A 20624-nucleotide genomic window follows, 5' to 3' on the forward strand; every position below is an offset into this window, starting at 1 on the left:
CAATGGCGCTATCTGTGGAGACAGGCTGGGGTCTGGAACAAAAGCCCACCTCCCAGGCATTAACGGCTATGTCCCCAGTGCTGGCATGGGTGCAACAACCAAGAGCCCTATGCTCACCTCTGGATTTTCATCAGGTGGATGAAAATCTCTGAAGGGCCAACTCATTTTGAAGGACTTTGATTTAAATAACTGATTTGACAGAACTATAATGGTAGTTGCTATAAGCAAAAATTGTAAACACTCTCCATTCAGAAACAATATCATGTTGATTCAAAGAAAGTGATGAGTGATCTTTATGCGCCATTTGTAACTTATGTGTTCCTTGAGTATTTGAGCCCAGTTCACAGGATAAATTGTCCATAGTTTAGATGATCCTTAGCTCTTCTCATCACTTCTGAGAATCAGTTATTTGTTCTACAGATGCTGCCGTGACCCAGATGGGGTAACAGACCAACTCCTAACATTACATAACAACCCTCCCTTTGAACATCTATAAATTAAGAAAGTCAAGGGTACAAACCACTCTAAAAAACCTACAGCATTTACCTTTGTGTAGGGGGAAGGAAAATGGGAACCCCGCAGCTGCAGCCATTTTCACCTCTTGTGCTTCTCCGCCACTCTCTTAATACTGGCAGAACACACAGGAAAACATTGAAACTTGCAACATTCAGGTAAATCCTAACCTTCTGTTGAAAGCAGTAACTTTTTTCAAAAATTGGACCTTGAGAACATTAGCTCCGCACCCTTGTTTGAAAGAAAACCCCAAATAACAGCGAAATAACCATGAACGAAGGGGGGGGGGGGGGGGGGAGGGGGGGACCCTTCTGCAGGCTTGCTGACTTAACAGTGGTGGTTGTTAGCTAATACAGAATGTTACCCTTGGAGACTTCCAAACAATCCTCCAGATGCAGGCATTCAGCAAGATGACAGCCTGTGAGCGGTCTAGCTTGAACATCTTCCGCTATCTCCACAGCTTCAGAGTAAAGTGCAGAAAATTGGACCAGGTCAAAGAGCCTTGTGTTCTGGTGTTTCTTGAACCTAAAATGGAACAAACCTAACTGGAGGGGCTTAAATCATACCCAAGTTCTTGCTGTAGGAGCAAATCTTTGAATCCACAAAGACAAACCTTGTTCTTTGAGTGTTTTTCACATCAAGGCCATGAAAAATCATGATTCCAAGCATGCAAGTGCTCATGACCTTTACCCAGAAAGCAGAGTGGGCTGGAGTGAAGGCGTTTTGAGAGTGAGCTTTTATTTCCAATCAGCCTACTCTGATTTATTCATTGGTAATAAATAGATTTCACCATGTGCAGTCTGGTTTGCCCAAGACGGCAATGGGTGAGGGATCTCTCCCCATCCTTCTCTTGCCCCATCAGCCTCCTGCAGCATTGTCTTTCCATTCCCAGCTGAGGAAGGCAGGGACAGGGCAGCTGTGGTGGGCATGGGCCCTCCAGTGGGTCAGCCCTGCCGAGGTTCCCTGCACACCAAAGCAGAGAGCCTGGGCAGCCACCAGAGGCACAATCACCCCCAGAGTGGTATCCAGCCCATGGGGACAGGGCATCCGTGTGCCAGGCTTGGGCTGCAGGTGTGGAGTAAAACATAAGGTGGAGGTATCCGTAGGGCTCCTCTGCTTCCCTGCAGGAAAGAAAGGTCTTTTGGGAGCTGTTTCACCTCAGTCCCACTCTTCTCCTGCCAGTACATCCAGGTGATGACCCTGCTCTTTGATGTGTTTGCTTTGTCTGAGTGCAGGGAACAGTCCTAGCACAGAATGAGGCCACTCCAGCATGACTGCCCTGGGAGCTTGCGTACATCCTGCTATCTCCAGTGACCAAAGGAACAGCAGGCTTGGGACAGAAGAGTTCATCCGAGGATGTAAGATGTGGAATAGTTACCAAGGCAGAGGCAATGGAGCCCAATCAGTTATTTCTCTGTGCGATGCCAAAGGCAGTGTTCAGGACAGGTTGGGGTGGCATTCACCTGTCTGGCTGTAGACCTCAGCCTGTGTTCCCCGGTTTCAGTAGCAGCAAGGTGTGCTGTCTGTTGGCTGTCTGGTGAACATGACTCCACCTGGGTGGCTTTCTCCCATTGGTGTTTGACTTCTTGATGGGAAAGCTGAAATGATTGGCAAAACATCAGTAACTGAATTGTTCACCTCAAGTGAGTATCAATCCCATCTTGATAATGGTCAGGTAAGAGTACCATCACTCTGTGCTGGTTCTGGCTGGGACAGAGATAGTTTTCTCTGTGGTAGCTCGTGTGAGGCTGTGCTTTGGCTCTGTGCTGGAAACAGTGTTGATAACATAGGGATGCTTTTGTTCCTGCTGAGCAGCACTCACACAGCATCAAGGCCTTTTCTGCCTATCACACTGCTCTGCTAGCGAGTAGGCTGGGGGTGCACAAGGAGTTGTTTGGAGCCGGGACAGCTGACTCCAGATGACCAAAGGGGTATTCCATACCATATGGCATTATGCTCAGCAACACAGGCTGGGGTAAGACAAGCTGGGGTAAGAAGCAGGAAGCGGGTACTATCAGAGAGGTAGCAGCTGTCTTCCTAAGTAACTGTTACACGTGATGGAGCCCTGCTTTCCTGGAGATGGCTGAACACCTGCCTGACAATGGGATGTAGTGAATTAATTGCTTGTTTTATTTTGTTTGTGTGCATGGCTTTTGCTTTTGCACTAGCATAGTGCCATTAATGTTCGCCTCCAAATAGCAAGATCAAAGCAACTAGTCCTGACGAATTTCCATTGCCATCATAACACAGGAAGGCACATCTCCAAAAGCTGTAGTGTTGGACTGGAACCCTTGTAGTTTCTATGCACTATTTAAAGTATAAGGCAAAGTCATCTCTAAATACTAATCAAGAGTAGATGAGAGCGAGGGAGTTTGCAGATAGATTCCCCTTGGTTTTTTGCCTTAGACTATTTTCCAGACTGAAAGCATTTCCCAAACTGTCATGCCTTGAAGAAACGAGGGTGTAAGTTCATAGGATTAGAAATATGATGTGTAATACCGGACTTCAGAGTGGCCAGCTGTAAGGAGCCAATATCCATATAAGCAGAAAACAGTAGCATTACTACGGTGAGGGTTTAACATACCTGTCTTCCTTTCAGCAATTTAAACTTTTGGCAACTAAAACCATGACTAGAAAGGTGTCAGAGGCAAATATAGACAGTGCAGTTCCTACTGAAATGGTGGGTAGAACCTGCTGTTGCCCAACAACTTAAAGAGGTAGTTAGGAAGATTCACACACAGGTTTCTCCTGCTGACTAAAAGCCTTGCTTTATGTAATTTTCAGTGTTTTCGTGATTGACTGGATTAGAGCTGTTGTGAATTCAGCTGTCATTCAACACCGTAACCACAAAGTAATAGTTACCATGAACACTGTCAGTTTTCATAGAATTGTTCTTGATTTTACTGCCTACAATATTTGCCTTATGGTTTAGTGGAACATGGCATTCAAAGTTCTCTTCCCATTTAAAAATGTCTTATTAGTAACTCCTCCTTGCACACTAGAATTTATATCAGAAAGGGTGTCTAATTTCCTTGGGGAGGATTACAAGAGGTACGGAGGTTGGGAGGAAATGAGAAGTCTGTGGTTTGTTGCATCATTGGAGTTCTTGCCTTTACCTGACATTGTAGGGAGACTTTGTCTTGAATTGGCAAGCTTCTACAAATAGATTTTTAGATTCACATAGTGTAATTAATTTCTGAACAAAAATAGTACCTCTGGATATAAAATTTCTCTAGTGGCAAATGAGAATTCCTCTCTCCCCTTTTAGGCAGTTCATTTCAGTGCTCTTCTAGTTCTGGTGCTAGTTCTGTATGATCCCAGTTGGAAAGGTGCTCAGACACCTGTCCACAGAAATGTTACCTGCCTGGGGACATTGAGCTCTTCCTAAAGAAGCCAACTCTCTGCCTCATTTCTACTGTCCAGAAAAACTGATGTTCTCATGAGAACTTCTTTGCGCTGCACCGTTAGATAAATGCCAGGCTAGGCAGGAGGCCTTCTGTAACTGGACGCAATATCCCTCTTAATTCAGATTTTAAATTGTCTCAGGCAGACACCATATAAAACATTGCCACAAGGCATCATGTGCTGCAATTTGAAACTGCAATGTCTAATTAGAGGCGGGGAAACATTTTCAATACGCTTAGTTCTTGATTTTCAAAAGATGTTTCTTGCCTGTTTTTTATATTTTGTACCTCTCAGCTGAACCAGGTACTCTAGGTTTGAATGGCACCCTGCTCTCAAGACAGGATTACCATCTGTGGGTATTGACGAGTTCTGCCTGGTTGACCCTTGGGTTAGTTTCAGATTAGATAGAACTCAAATAACATGTTAGTTTTGCAAAGTTCAATGCTGTTCAAATGAGAAATATCACAAAAAGGCATAGGCTTACTTCAGCAGAAAGCAAATGTTAATATTAAACTTTTTTTATTACTAGATTCAAAGGACTACTCAGGCAAGGCAATATTCAGCTAGCCTTTTGGCTATGTCAAAGGCACCTCTTCTGGTTTAGGAGGAAAAGATGATGGGTGGACCACCCTAAAGAACCATAACTCAAACAGGCTCCTTCAGGACTCGGTACATCTAGTCTACTGAATTGATTCAGTTAAAGGCACATGGGGTCAAACATCCTGTAACACCTCTAGGGTATCCTTTTTTACTGGATGAATAGTCATTAATTTACATAATTTCCATACTAACAACATTAGCAAGGTGATAGTGACCTTACAACTATACTTTAGTTGTTAAAGTCCCTGGAGTCAGGACAACTCAACTTTGTAAGAGGTTGTCAGGCAGTCTAAACAGTCTCAACACTTAATCCAAACACATTCTAACACAACCACTGCCAAGGCCTCCATGCCTTATTGTCAAGGTAAGAGAATCCAAATGTCTTCATCAGGATCCATGGAAGATCATTCCTAAGTCCTGCACCAATAAAGCCTCGGAGTGTGAGAGGGCTTCTACCCACATTATTGCCTCTGCCATACCCTTTTGTTAAACCAGTGTTGCTCTCTTGTCCAGTTTCAATAGTGTGAGAAACTAAAATCCTAGTTGCACCTTTTGCCTCATGCACAGGCATAATACATGTATTTCAATAGAATTTGGAGCAGACCAACGGATTCCCAGAGTTAGCAGCAATGTCAAGTGGTTCTGCAGAGAAAGCAGTAGAAACTGCTGCTCTCAAGGTTTAACTGGAAGAAACATAAGCAATTATTTTGAAGTGTTTTTTGCATCCCAGACCAGCAGAAACTCGGAATGACAAAATTAAGTGGCTGATGGCAGTGGTAGGGTAACAGTTGATTTCAGTGAAACGCATAATTGGATATCACATTTCTCAGCAGTAAGTGCTATGCCTGAACTAGGCTTGACTTTAATTTTATTCCAGTCCCTTCAGAGAGTGCAAAGTAGAGCTTCACCAGCTGATGAGCTGCAGTCTGGCAGGGCAGCATCAGAGCAGCACTCCAAACACTATGGAGGCTCCCTTCCAAGAATCTCCAAATGCGATTAAGAACAGCTCTATTTATTCATGCTGCTACAGGCACCTATAAGCATCAGATGTAATACTACTAACTGCTTAAACACCTGTGCCAGAACCAGGTGGTAGAAAAATGTCAGCTCCTAAAGTTAGAATCAGTGGTCAGTTGCTGTAATGAGGCATCTTCAAGAAATTTTGGTGGTTCCTACTTCAAGAAGTGCACAATTAAAATAGTGCAGCTGTCAACTTCACCATCTCAGGAACACGGTTGCTCGTGAGAAGGTACCTCTGAGGGAGATGTTTTCTGCATGTCATTTTCACTGAGAATTTCCATTTTGTGGGAGTTCATCACAGCCCTGGTTCCCTGACACTAGTTATGACTGACTGTTGGTTGACAAGATGAAGGTTTATCTTCACTTAAATAAAATCAAGTGCTTTCAATGCTCATAACGGATAAAACTTGTTTCTGGCTGTAATTTTGCTGCATATCACAACTTTCTGCAGGGATAAAAACCACAGTGAGATCCAGTAGACTCTGAAGTGCTTTATTTCTTACAGCGTTGGGGCACTTGTGGCAGATCCTTCCCAAACACTGCACCTACCTGGTCCAGTCCAAGCCCAGTGTATCAGAGGTGTAAAATTACTTGATCTGTAGATGTAAAGTGCTGTATTGTATTGTTGTAAGTTTAAGCAAGCACCTGAGAAAGCAGTGAATTGTTGCAAGTTTAAGCAAACGCCTGACCAGCAACTGATATATCACAAGAGAAAGACTGTGTTGAGAACAATGAGGAACTGTAAGAAGTGGTTGCTCAGCTGTGTTTCTCATCCAAGTTATGAAACTTGCAGTTGCAAGTGACCTTCAGCAAAGGGAAGACAGCCAAAGGTGGCCAAAGGACAAGTAAAGAAGACAAAGGAAGATGAAGTAACAACAATTGGGATTTGCTCATGAGCAATAATGAGCAGTGAACCCACCTCCTGGCTCATACTGGTACCTACATGACAAGATGCAACCTCTATAAATAACCATGAAACTTGTGGCAAAGTGTGGCAACAAACCACAACCTATGTTGTTTTTGCAGGGACACCTGCTAAGCTTTGTGCCTAACCATCCTACAACAAAGGGACACGAAGGTTGCTTCGATATTATCCCTCACGGTTATGATTACTGAACTGTCTTGCTGTTCCTAAGTAAATCATTCATTTTTAACTAATTTTCTACTAATAAATTGTCTGCTATAGTAGCTTGTGTGTGTGTTTGTAACTATTTTGCCGTATCCCACAAGAACCCTTATCTAACACCCAGATAAGAACCTGTACCTGTTCTCACACTCGCATAATTCAACTCCCAGGTAAAAAGGCCAAAAGGTGCCCAAGCACCAAAACTAACAACCCATATTAAAATCAATGATTCTGCAACTTATGACAGCTTTCCAGTAGCTTAATGAAGTTTGGCATTTATAATAAATGAACATTCAGGCATGAATAACAAATTACAACCATGTTTATAGAATCATAGAATAGTTTGGGTTGGAAGGGGCTTGAAAGACCATCTAGTTCCAACCCCCCCCTGTCATGGGCAGAGACACCTCCCACTAGATCAGGCTGCCCAAGGCCCCATTCAACCTGGCCTTGAACACCTCCAGGGATGGGGCAGCCACAGCCTCTCTGGGCAACCTGTGCCAGTGCCTCACCACGCTCATTGTAAAGGCATTCTTCCTTATGTCTAGTCTAAATCTCCCCCTCTCCAGTTTATACCCATTGCCCCTAGTCCTATCACTACAAGCCTTTGTAAACAGTCCCTCCCCAGCCTTACTGTAGCCCCTTCAGGTACTGGAAGGTCGCTATAAGGTCTCCTCTGAGCCCCCTCCTCTCCAGGCTGAAGAAGCGCAACTCTCTCAGCCTGTCCTCATACGGGAGGTGCTCCAGCCCTCTGATCATCTTTGTAGCCCTCCTCTGGACCGATTCCAACAGCTCCACATCCTTCTTATGTTCAGGATTCCAGAACTGGACACAACACTCCAGATGAGATCTGACAAGAAAGGAACAGAGGGGCTGAATTCCCTCCCTCGCCCTAGCTGGCCACGCTTCTTTTGACGCAGCCCAAGATAAATTTATATACTTTATGCAGCTGCTGCCCTGACACATCGAGTCTCAGGCACATCACCACCCGCCAATGCAAACGAAGACGAGCACTGACACGAGCGCAGTTCTGGGGTGCGGGTGCCCGATGTTTCTATCCCACAAAAGCACCAGGGAGTCCGGGCACTCCGTTCAGCGTCAGCGCAACTCCAGCCCCAGGACTCAGGCGCGCGGCGCGCGACGCGGCAGACACAGGACCCCGGCCGCGGACGGAAGTGACGTCAGGCCGGGCGGAAGTAGCTGCCGCGGGGCAAAGCGGAAGTGGTGGCGGTGGGCGGTGTGGGGTGAGCTGTGAAGGAAACTTTGCTGTCCTGGGGCTGAGGGGCGCTCGGCCGGGCTTCGATTCACACTTGTATAGGGAAAACTCCTGAGGGCTGTGGACGCGGTGGGAGCGTAAGAACTCATCAGCTCTTCAGTTTAATAGCGGCTTGTTGCTTTTATTTTGTGCCATGCAGGTGGCACAGACTTCTCAGGCAAGCTGGGACAGCAGCGTTCCTGGGGGCAAGGGGCTGTACGCGTGCACGGGTTATATGACTGACAGGCAAAGAAACAGTCACAGAATCTTAATTGATGGATGTGAGGAGATATTCTTGCTTTTCACGAGATTTTTCTTTCTGGGAGGAGGGTCTTCACAGCTATCTGCCTTCTTTGTAGCAGATAAAAGTTGATGCTTGTCTTGTCTAGATTTTTTAGAGTGTCACTTCATTACAGTATTGTGCAGAAAACATTTTTGTGACAGAACAGAGCATGCACATCACCGTTTTACTGTTTTGCAAAGTAGACAGGAATCCTGAGTGAGGCTGTTGTTGACTGCTAATCTAGAGTGGAAAAATTGTACCTTTCCATTGACTGCTGAGTTGCCTTGGAAAGGCTGAGATGTGATCCTGTTTGTCTTTTAATTCCTTAACTTAACCACAAAGTATGAAGAAGTACATTAATTTGAGGTACTGATTGTGACAGCAGGGCCTTATTGACCAAAACCTGATAACTTCAGAAAAGAATGCAAAACTGTAGACTTGAGGATGGGGGAAAAAATCAGTTCATAAATCAGTAGGAGTCTGAAATGGTTCTTTGCTTTTACATACACATGCTACCTTTTATCTTTTACCATGTCTAGCTCATAGCTGTTGTGATGAAAGTGTTTCCCTTGGACTTTAGGTCTCTGCTACTGCAGAAGAAAAATGTATTGTAAATGTAGATGAGCTTAGGCTAAAATAAAAATCATAATGGTATTGGATTGTATCAAGTAAGTATGGGGTTTTTGGTAGACTGGTGGGACCTGTAAGAACCTTGGACAGGAGTGGAGTGGTACTTCACTCCAACAGACTCTGTGCCTGATTTTTACATTGTTTTATGTATGCTGAGAATAGTGCCAGAGGTCAGTAACGTGCCTCAGAAGCTTAAATGCTGCTTCTGGAAAGCATTGGAAGAGTATTCTAAATCTTAGTTTTCCTGTAAAGTAAATGCCATCTTCTGTGAAACTTTGGTGCTGCAGTAATTGCTGATTAAGGTTCTTTACTGTCCTAACTGACCTTCCTTCTTAGGCTTGCAATTGAGCTGAAGTTGGTTAATCTTGGCACTTGAAGCAGTCTGTGCCTTTATCACCTTTTCTGCTTTTGCATCTTCTTTTAGTCTGACTTAGACCATGAGTCCCAGCTTTGGGACTTTCCACAGCATTGATGGGCTTTTCAAACAGTATCTGTGGAAAGTCCAAAGCATGACAGAGCTGTTTATCAAGACTCTTTAGTGCAGACGGGATGAAACAGCAGATGATAGTGTATTCACATAATAATCACATTATGTTCTGGTGTGCATAGATGCTCGTGGCGTGTCTGATCCCTTGCATGCATTCTTAGGACAATATCCTCAGCAGGGGACTATGTCTTCGTCAGGTTGCATATGTCTGCTAAACGGTGGTCCTTCTAGGCAAATAGCTTGTTTGGCATTAGCTGTTAAGTAGCCAGTTGAAAGATTGGAGATAAACAGACCATACGGTGCTGGTGTTAGTGTCGATTGTGACTAGTGTGTTATTTTTCTTGCGTGTTTTCTCTCATCACTGGTGCATAGGAATTACTAATTGTGATGGTTAAGTGAGTGTTGCTGTTGTGCTTAGGTGGCTTCTAGGGGGCATGAAAAAAGGTACCATCAGAAAGCAAACTATTTTCACTACATTCTGTCTCTTTGCAAGTGCCACATGTACGTGAATATAGACGATTTCTAGCTTACTGTGCAGAAGAACTAAGTCAAAAGCCATGGTTGTATTCAATTTCTAGACCAAGTTAGAACATGGAAAGAACATCTTTAATGCTTTTATATATTTTTGCACCAAATCAGTGACCACTGCTTTGTATTACTGTCTTGTAGCTCTTTACGTTTGGGTGGCCTCTATATATGCATATGAAGGAAGCAGTGACTTTGAGGAAATAGTTTATGGAACAGTGTCTAACCCCTTTAGACAATGACTTCATAGTTGGCTTTCTTGTGTCCAACAATTCCTCAGACAAATTAAGGCATTTCCAAGGCCTGCTGTATTTTTGATAACGTTTTTTACAGGCAGAGACTCAGACAGGTGTATTTACATCCCTGTATGGAAGAGGCTTATTGCAGGAAGATTAGCAGCACACTTTGCTTATAACTAGGTGTTTTGTGTCTATAAATCCTAGCATCGCCCTCATTGGGGCTTTGAAGCCTGTAATGATAGGACACGAAACACTTGGCTTCTGATGCATGTGGTGCTATTTATGCATATTAAAGAGGGACCTATCAACCAAAGTATGACTATTGGAGCCCCTCTTGTGGTAGAAGGCGCCATAAGCACACACTTACTTGCTGTTTTATTTATGCTACGGGTGTACAAAAAAGGAACTGTCTGCAAGTGTTGTGATTTTTGCTGTGCAGTTGCAAGGAAACTCGGCTGAAATTGAATGTTTCTGCACTCTGGGCATCAGTCAGAACTGCAATGGCATTCCAGGTGTCGTTGTGTTAAGTCCTTCTCTAACAGTAGCAAGGCACCGTAGCAGGGTACTCCCTTCCCTTTCTGCCCTGAAATAGCCTTTGCCAGTGGCTGTGTTCCACATATGTTCCTGGCAGCATCAGCAAAGAATTTGGGCATTTTCCCTGTCTACTGGGTAAAGAGGTTATTGTTCAGAGGGTACACATAAGTTCCCCTTGCTGCTGCTTGTGCCATATGCAGGCTTGGTGTAGATGGGAGTTGTTCTAGGACTCTTGATCTGACAGCTTTCATTAAGGTCAGTGTTTTGAGATGTCTGAAATTGAACACCTAACTCATGATGCTGGCATTGAATGAAGAGGGTCTGGTACCTCAGTCATGAAGTGCAGAAGTGAATTGAATCCCTGGAGACCTCAAAACCTCTGAAAATCCGCTTTGTTTTGGTACACAAAATTCTTAAGCCTGAATGGTTTTAGTCTGGCTTTTGCACAAGATAAGGGGTAGGAAAAAGAATTGTCATGGGTCTTACATGGTTAGCTGTTTTACACTAAGGCCCTGATTTAAAAAACAAAGAACCAACCAAACAAAAAAACCCAGCCAAATGTAAAGCTCCCTGGATCTTTTTGTGTTCTTGGAATCAGCAGTGTCACATCTAACAAAACTTGATCAAGAATGACATCCCTGAAAATGGTATAAATATTCCCAGTGTAGGTTATAAATACTGCATGAGGTACTTCTTGTGTCTGTTAGCATCCTTCCCACAAGGTATCTGTGTACGTATTTTACGATAAAGTATGATCATAGCAAAAGACAAAACATTGACTTTGGGGCAGTGGCTACACCTGCACAATGAGATTTGTTTTAATCTGAGAGAAAGACAGATATTCACTTCTAAGCTTTGCATTTTCTCATGCATATGGCCTGTCCATATGGTAGATAGTTGTAGTTTTAAAAATCCATATCCACTTTCCTTTTCAACTTCACAATAAATAATTGTAATTGAGTCCTCAGGTTCTTTTAAAAGTGGAAGAGATCAAATATCTGCAATATATTCCGACATACCAAGTGTCAAATGTGTAGTGTTAGTGCTGATTAGTGATTCAATTAGTGTGAAATGTATTTGCACTCACTTGCTGTGTGTGAGAGATGGATTGACAGGGACTCTGGATTGTCTGGGACTCTGGTAAAACAAATTGTGTCTAGTGGTGATCTTGAAGTAGAGTGGCTGCAGTGTGTAGAAGAATAGTGGAGTGGGACAAAAATTTAATAAGTTTTCCCTTGCTGTCCTTGTGCACTCCCTAGGAAATTCAGTTCTGTAACCAGTTTTCCATGTCTTCTTGTGTGGACAGCACAGAAGACCAGGCCTCAAGAACAAGAAGGCAGGATGTTGTTGAGACCAAAGCCTGGGGAGTCTGAGGCAGACCTGCTGCACTTTCAAAACCAGTTCCTGGCAGCCAGAGCTTCACCTGCAGTGAAGATTGTGAAGAAAGCAGATAAGAGGAAGGGGAAAGAAGAGAGTACAGGAGCCGAGAGACCTCCACTACAGGACAGCAAGGATGTAGTCATGTTGGATGGTAATTTCCATTGTGGGTTTCTTTGAATTACTAGGTCTCTCTGCCCCTTTCAGTGTTCGTCAGTGCTTGCCCTTTTGCCTCCCTCTCAACCCAGTGCTGGTTTTGCCCTGCATGTGTCCTTCTTGCAGTATCGTTTGTTCTTATGATTGTTGGAAAATGCACTTGTCCGATGTTACTAGCATCCAGTAGAACTGCCTTTCCAACACTTTGTCTACATTCATCAGCTGCCTCTGGTACCTTGCCAACCCCAGATCAAGAGGTGTTTTCTGTGATTTGTGCCTATGGGACACTCTGCTTTTTTTGTCACCTATCCAGACCCTGTTCTTAGTGTATTTGAGATTTAGCTCTGCTAACAGCTCCAGCTTTTGACCAGAAGGAGGCTTAGTAAGCCTCCTTCCTGTGGTTTTATTTTAGTTCATGAGTAGTAACTAACACTTCCACCAGGTGCTTGATAGTCTTGGAAGTGCAAAGTGCTTTTATTGAAAGCAGCAATTTAAATCTTGCAGGTAAGGTAATACCATACCAGTATATAGGTAGTGAAAAGGAGGCTTTGACTTGCTCTTGATTGTACAAATTTATTTGTACAATTGCTATTGCTAGAGCTGTCAGTCAAAATGTGCTTTTCTGTGCCAGAACACCTGCAAGGGCACTATTTGTTTCTGTACATCCTTACTTCTTTCCGTAATTCTTGCAGTCAAGTGTCAATACCCTTTCCTGTTTATGCAGTTTGACAAAACCTTGGTGCCGTTACATAAATAATAGAATTATTGAGAATGTTTCTCTCCACTACCTAGCACGACAGAGGACTCTTAATTGTCTTATTGCTTCATCATCTTTTTGCTTGCTCAATAAGTCTATAAATAGGTGCTGTTATGGAGCCTTTGGTCTAGTACCTACTGCACTGTAGTTATATTTGAGTAACCTGACTGCTTTTTTTTGTTACAATGCCTCCCCAGATTTTCCCGATGTTCTCCCAGCTCTAACCCCAGGTCCTCCAAAGAAGTCTAAGAACAAAAGTTCCTGTGTCCACTTTGAGGATGAAGATCCAGAGGAAAGACTGGAATGTCATGATCAACACATTACAGCAGTCTTCAGCAAAATTATTGTATGTCTGCTATTTTTGTGGTAGTCTAGTGTTTTTTTGAATGCTGTGGAGTAAGCAGTGGATGGGGAAGTTGCTGCTTTATATTTCTACAGTGTATTGAAGCAGTTGTAGCACTGTAGACCAGTGTCCTGGAGCACCTTATAAAGAACAAAACCACCTCTTTGGGTATAGTTTAACTGACAGTTATATATGGGTTTGAATCTGCTTTCCAGTCCTATGGGTCACTCTGCTTGCATGCAGGCTTGTGCTCTGGTATGGATTTGGGTGAGTTTCTGGATTTCAAAATTAAGATTTTTCTCATTGCTCTGAATTGGTCTGGGTTTTCCTTTATCTGATTCTTTAAGTGGAGTATGGAGTTTGGTTGCCTGACCTTTTGGAAAACAGCGTCGCTTTGCTCTAAATAAGCACAAGGTACTCTGAGCGTCACAGTGATGTAGCAGAACACTTGTGAGCTGCAGAGCTGAGAGATTCTGAATCCACTCTTACCTGAATGGTATAAACATGCCTGGCTGTTGCAAGAGTTCCTACAGGGTTTGATTTTTTTTTGCTGCAGGAACGAGACACAAGTGCAGTAGCAGTGACCATGCCAGTGACCACAGAAGATGCATTTCCGAGGACATTTCACCGCTCTGAGATAAAAAGTGAGGTAAGATTGGGAACAGCTGCCTTCTTTAACTGTTAAAACTTGCCCACAACAAAGCCTAATACTTGGTGGGCTGTAGGGTTCAAAATAAGTAACTTGGCATGCCGGAGGTTAGAAGCCAGCTCAACAGGTCTCTGGCATTACCAGCTTAGTGTAGGAGAGAGTTCTCCTGCCAAGCTGCCATCAAGTAGGCAGTCCATACCCTGCAGTTAAATAACATTGTAATCCTTTTGGTTTAGGAAAAAGGCAATTGAAATCTGCACTCTTGTAGTAGAATTGATCTTGTTCTGCTTGTTTTTCTCAGAGGAACAATCTCTTAATTAGTCCACAAGGTTTGATTAAGTCTGTACTTACTGAAGTTGCACGTGATTCCTCCAGGCATATTTGAGTACGGTTGCACAAATTATCTTCCACAGCTTTTTGGATTTTGACGTAAACATTGTTTTTTTCCTGAGGCTGTAAAACTGGAAGCCATGGCTGCTGTCATGAGTTGTTGCTGTAGTAGCAAGATCTGGTAGCTGAGTGGGAGTCAGATGCTGGCAATTGGTATGTGATTGATAGCTGTGATTGCTTTGAAGAGGTAGCTTATTTTGAAGAACAGCTTTTTTGAAAGGAAGGAGTAATACTTCTTAAACTGACAGTTCTGTTTACTTGACACAGGGGTGCACAAAGCGGCTACCAAATATTCAGGCTGCCTTTTATGCTTCTTCTCTGGACTGAAGACATGCAAGACGTTAGTCTGCTTTGGATTTCTTGTGCACCCTGTGCAAGGCTGTTCAGAGCCCCACTCTTCCATCACTTAGGCAAGCAGCACAGTAATTTAGTCAGGTTTATTTTAGCACCACTTGCCTACTTCTTACTGTGTAAATCTCATCACTCTGCTGCTATCTAATCGTGTTATAAGAAGCCTGTTCCGAGGATGTGGTGAGCACAGTACAGCCCCATTTATCCTCAGATATGCAAAGTATTCAGCTGTGCAGGGTTTCCAAACAACAGGAAAGCTGGCAGTGTTGTGTCTAGTGATATTTTAGATGTACTTCTACATTCACTTATAATTCACTTCTAATTAATCTTCCTTCTCCAAGTGGAAAAAACATTCATGTTTTTGTCTCTGTCCTAACACTAAACTGTGTTTAGAAAAGAAACAATATGTGCACAGAAAAGTACAGGTAGCTTCCAGCAGCTACTTTGTGTTGTGTCTCAAAGTATGATCTGAGGATCTTTAGCATCAGGTCTATAAATTTGTTAGTGGCGGGCATGCGGGGAAGCCTGGAGAAGAAGGTAGTGATACATGGCTTCCCTGTTTGCAGGTGAAGATGGGATCTGGAAAAAAAAGCATCTTCGCACAAAAGATGGCAGCTAGAAGAGCTGCTGAAAAGGCATCACGAGCTCCCTCTACTGAGTGCATGCAAATAAGATCAACTGCCCCAAATGCCTTGGATCCTGGGGAATTGACAGGACAGGTGCCTGTCCCCAGCATCACGGATAGTAAGTGGAGAAGGTTCTGTTTATCCAGCCTACCGTATTTAGATAGTCTTATTAACCATAACATCAATGCGCCTTTTTTTTAAATTCAGGTGGCACTGTTGTCCTCAGTTTAGGAATCTTAAGGTCACTTGGAATGTCTGTGGCGCGACAAGGATTTGAAACTGTCTGAAAACCAATTTAATGTTCTAAAAACAGGGTTAGCTTTCTCACTCATTTCCTTTTGTCTTCACACAGGGCCAAGGTTAAAAAAACCTTGGTTACCAAGGTTAAAAAAAAAAAGTTATGCAAGTCTGATGATGTCAAAATTGAGGTGCATTCATAATGCTATAGACACTTAAATCACTTCCTTTCTCTGCTGGATCTTGTAGGTAAAGCTGGTGACTTTTTGACCTCTCAGCAGCCTTGTCTCATAACGGGAGAGGGTCTTGGAAGCCAAAACAGTGAGCAGGAAGCTCAAGCTATTCACAAAGAGAACTTGGAGAAGCTGCGGTCCATGTCTGAGGAAGAGATCCTGCAGGAACAGGAAAAGCTTCTGGCTCAGCTGGGTATGTGCTTCCAAGGGTGAATTCTCCTAAAGGTGTAGACGTTTACTGAATGTGTAGGTGTCCTGAAGTTTTACCAAATACACAGAACAAAGATGGGAGCTTGGGTTTCCTGCTCATTGCTTATGTGAATAATCTGGCTTCTGTGTCTGTCAGTAGCTTATGAGTAAGCTCATGGAGAAGTGACTTAGCTTGATTTTACCTTGTCTCCTCTTTGCTGTGGTTATTATTTCCGAAACAATATATTTGTTTATATACCCTATCAGTTAAAATTGTAGATCTTTCAGTCTTTGAGGCCTTAAAGAAACTGGGAGTAAATTTGGCATTCCCAAAATATCTATCACAAGGTAATTATGCACAGTGAAGCAACTTCTAAACCAAATTGTTGGCTTACAGGTGAACTTAGGAACTAGACAGGTACAGAGGTGTGAATGAAAGAAACTTTTTCTCCATCTTCGGGGGTGTGAATAATTTGTGGGTATTTAATGGTGCCCAGACTCTGAACTGACCTCTTAGTCATGAAGCAGATGAGACTTCATGACGTGGAGTATGAGAATGGGTAGGTAATTCCATGTTGGGCAGCATCTTCCGGGTCTTATTGTTGGTACTGTTCTGGTTTTGCTCATGAAGACTCTGGGCAGGAGTAGGCTTACTTTCTGACATACTGCGCACAGATTGACATAATCACTGACTTGTTTGTCATTGTTTGAGTAAAATGATGAAATAATGGATACAGACTTTTCCTTGCTGCGTACAGTGAAATGTGGAAAAGTGAGAGCTCTGCTTGCATTCAGGAAAAAATATGGGTGCTTTAATGAGACTGGACTGAATGCTTTCCCTTGCCAAGGAAAGTTTAAACTGCATCATGAAGAGTGTGTGCAGTAATCACAAGTATGGAATAGATCCCTGCATGTTTTTCAACTGTTTCAGAGACATGGGAGTTGTTTTCTTTTTCGGATTACTTCTCTTGGGTACAGCGCATTTCTGAATTTCTTGTTCTTTGTTCTCCAAAGAATAAATAACCAATGTAGATGTTAAATTCTGTTACTTTATACATCTCTGATGCTGCTGATTGGAGTATCTCTGTACCTTCTAGAGGCACAGTGCACAGGCTGTTAGTGTTCACCTCTGGCATGCACATCTCAGTGCAGTCTTCTAGATGGAGAATATTCAGAGAGAATGTATGCTTTCTTACTTTATCAGAAAGTAAAACGCTGATCTCTCATTTTAGGGCCATAGGAATATTATCTGTTCTTCAAAACACCCCTGCCTCCCAAATGTTCTTCTTTTCCTCCAAAGCATGAAGAGAATGGCCACATCTGTTTTCTGGATGTTGTCAGACTGTAATTGACTCTCAAAATGGGGAGTCAGTTCAGAACAAAAAATATCTCCTTCACTCAAAATAATATCTAGACCACCCACTGCAACTCTAGTCCAGTTCAGTAAAGAGCAGGTAATTCTTTTTGTGGTGTCTGTTTGGTGGATTCTCTTAGCATTCAGGCTGATGTTGCTGAGTGGTCTGCTGGCAGAGTAGGCCAACTGTCAGACCTGCATTCCTCCCATAAATCACAGACCAGAATTCTCTCCACAATTAATAGTCTTGTTTGGATGTGCCTTTTCATTGGCAGTGAGAGGGAGAGAAACAATTATTTATTTGTAAGTTAGGAGAATAACTAGAATTTTTGTTATTCCTTTACCTTGAAAGACATTTATCAGGTCTTCCTCTGGTGTTGTCTCACCAGTCGGTTGTACCCAGTTTAGGTGCTGAAGAGGTGATAGAGCAGCTAAATGCCTCAGTTTGAAAAGAAGTGGTGGTATAGAAGGGAGAGGGTATGTGGAATAGGAATGAAAAAGCTAAAACAGAAATAGCAGGAGCTATAGGCATATCACGTATTTTGAGACTTTCTGTCACTTTGCTGTCTTTTGTCAATGCTTGCAGATTCTGGTTTAGTTGCTTTCTTAAAGTCACGACGTGATGGCAGTGAAGGCCTGAAAAAGGAACTAAAAATGGAACAGAGCAGAACAGAGGAGTTTGTGGAATCTCTGCCTGCGGCTCAGCGTGGTGTAGGATCATCCCTTTCCATGCAGGAGTTATGTCTGGAAGAATCTATAAGGAAGGAAGAAAATAGGAAGGAAGAAATTACAGGTAAGAAACAAAGTATGTACCATTGGTGTTCTGAATGTAAATGTAAGACTTGCATGACGTTTGCATCAATCCAGATTTGATTCCTTTGGCATTTTTTCAGTTATACATCTCAGATTTTTATCGCTATGTTTAAAAAATACATCTTGAGTCCAGGAAAGAACATTCCTGTTATTTCTAGCTGGGCTGGATAGATCAGAAGGGTGATACACTGATAATGGAGATGAGCTATTAGCTTTGTTTTTGAAATCTATTCTAAGGTCTGAAGGTAAAATACGTTCAAAACAATAGGCATCATTGTTTTTCTGTTCAGTTGTGTGAACAGGGAAACAGAAGAACGTGGTAGTGAGATTCAGCTGCAGTTTGTATAATTTCTTTTAACCGGAACAGGCAAGAGGGTAATGGATGCATAAGAGTTAGTGAGTTGCTCACAGGAGAGCTGAGAGGTGACTTGTCAGTCTCACTTCAGGGAAATTGCTCATATAACACGTGTCTTGTCATGACACTGCTCCTGATGGGCCCACTCTGTGGCTTGTATCGCAGAGTGCACATGGTGATTTCCACCGGATATAGTTCTTTTCTTTGTGCTATGGATGGAGCAAAGTACTCAAGTATAAAGTAGTGTTCTGCTTCTTTGGAAGAATTATACAGAGCTATTGGCTCTTACAACAGAATTCTTTAACACTGCTTTTGTGCCTGTATGTGGAGAAAGCTGCTTTATCCCCAGCAGCTAGAGCAACCCAGATATTCTTATAGCCAAGAAGAGAAGAGTTTTCCTCTTCAGCTTCTGCTCTTATTGTTGCTTTCCTCACTGCAGCTTTGTCTTCAGGTATTTCTTTTTCTCTGTTGTGATTTTACGCTCCCATTCTTATCTTCCTCATACTTCTGTTCATAGCATATTTCTCTCCTGCTTCAGCATGCTTCTTCCCCAATTTCATGTCAATTTTTGGCTCTGTCCATTTCTTGATCTTCTCTTCTGATGCATTCTTTGTGTCTCGTGCAACACGCAGACTGAATAAAGAGGTGTATGGATCACTTCTGGGATTCAGCTTGGTGTTGCAAGAAAAAACAATCATTTGCCTTTTTCTTGATGAGAGGGAAGAGTCTGAGTGCATGTGTGTGTGCACGTGTGCAGGAGGAGAGCTGCTTAGCCTGTTATTGAGGAAAACACTTCACTGAGGAGTCCTTTTGCTGTTTCTCCCCAAGTCTTACTTTTCCACAAATCCATCTTAATCAAAAGGACTATTTTTAGTTCTTTTTAGTTCCAGAACACAATGGCACACAAGTAGCACCAGATTAGGTGACATTATTTTACTCACCTGCGAGCAACAGAAGCGGGTTGATCAGTCTGTAAAGGCCGAATAAGATTGTAGTAGTGGTCTTGAGAACAGCTCAGTGTTCAGAGTGTCATGTGCTGACAGCCGCAGGACCATGAAAGGTTGCTCAGGAAAGGAGAAGAAAGGTTTTCCCTGGATATTTGAAATAAAGAAATGATGAGCTGGAACACATTCCTAAAACCAAGGGGAGCCTTCCCAGCATCTGAATTCATGCCTGCAGCCCATCTTGGCTAATAGGAGATGTAAAGTATTAATTTGCCATTAGCACTTAGAGTTGGAGTTTTGCATCTCTTTGTACTCAGAAGTAAACTCATCATGAATAACTCAGCAGAAATGGTCATTCTGAATTTCCCTAGTGAGAGGATGATGAACGAAAGGCATGGGACTGCTCAAAAGTCAAATCTGTCTTTCTAATGAGATAAAAGGCTGCTGTTCCTAATAAACAAGATAGTGAAGCCTTTATCCAGCAACTTGTAATCTTACCAAATGGAATAGTAAATTCTGCTACCAAGACAAAAGGGAAAGCAAAGCAGAAAGGGAAGTGATTGGGTGGTAGCCTTTAATATAACCAAGATCTGAGAAAGTTCAGTACAAATGTTACGTTCACACTGTCAGCTTGTATTTCTGTAAAGGGATTTCTCAGTAACTGAATAATCTGCTGATGCCTTGGAATATAGATCTTTTTCTTGTTAACAAGATCATAATACTAAGGGCTGCTGATAATATGCAAAATCTTATTCATAGAGAACTCAACCTTATCAGTGTAGTGATTAACGGAGAAGGAGAGAACAATTTGTTGAATTACAAATATCGATAGTTTTCATTTTTCTGCTGATTTTGTTTCCTCTTGTTTTGCACCTATCATCCACAAACACTCCACTTTCTTACATTTCAGATACTTTTTCCTTCTCTTCAGTTAAAATGTGCACTGAGTCTTTGGCTGGAATTCTGTGGAACAGCTTTCTGGCTGGAGAAGATAACTATGCTTGGTGCCTTGGCTTACTGAATCCACATTGATCATAAGGGTGAAGCTTCATCCTAGGAAAGATGAATGCCCTTCCTGGAAGTTTATCTCCTAATTGGAGGAAAGGTTAGGTTCAAGGCCAGTTATCAGCAGGAAAGGATTTGATGAAAGAAGAGCATCTCAGTAGGACTCATTGTTCCTTGCAAGAGAAGACTAGAACCGTAGGACTAGTAGCTGCAATGCAAATGAGTTTT

The 20624-nt window shown here is 42.7% G+C and overlaps 1 protein-coding gene across 3 annotated transcripts in view; it reads left to right on the forward strand.

Moving 5' to 3' along the window:
* Window positions 1-7869: 7869 nt before the first annotated feature.
* RPAP1 (RNA polymerase II associated protein 1) overlaps window positions 7870-20624 on the forward strand; it is a 41484-nt gene continuing 28729 nt past the window's right edge. The window contains exons 1-7 of one of the 3 annotated variants that reach the window (XM_009569987.2): window positions 7870-7908; window positions 11924-12148; window positions 13105-13253; window positions 13807-13899; window positions 15207-15384; window positions 15753-15929; window positions 17866-18072. In XM_009569987.2, the coding sequence (XP_009568282.2) occupies window positions 11959-12148; window positions 13105-13253; window positions 13807-13899; window positions 15207-15384; window positions 15753-15929; window positions 17866-18072 (994 nt within the window). In that variant the 5' untranslated portion in view covers window positions 7870-7908; window positions 11924-11958. Of the gene's footprint in view, window positions 8018-11923; window positions 12149-13104; window positions 13254-13806; window positions 13900-15206; window positions 15385-15752; window positions 15930-17865; window positions 18073-20624 lie in introns of all 3 variants that reach the window. The other 2 variants (XM_054068464.1, XM_054068463.1) reach the window with 2 other exon arrangements.

Source organism: Cuculus canorus, chromosome 5 (assembly GCF_017976375.1).
Source record: "Cuculus canorus isolate bCucCan1 chromosome 5, bCucCan1.pri, whole genome shotgun sequence".
NCBI classification, from domain to species: Eukaryota; Metazoa; Chordata; class Aves; order Cuculiformes; family Cuculidae; genus Cuculus; species Cuculus canorus.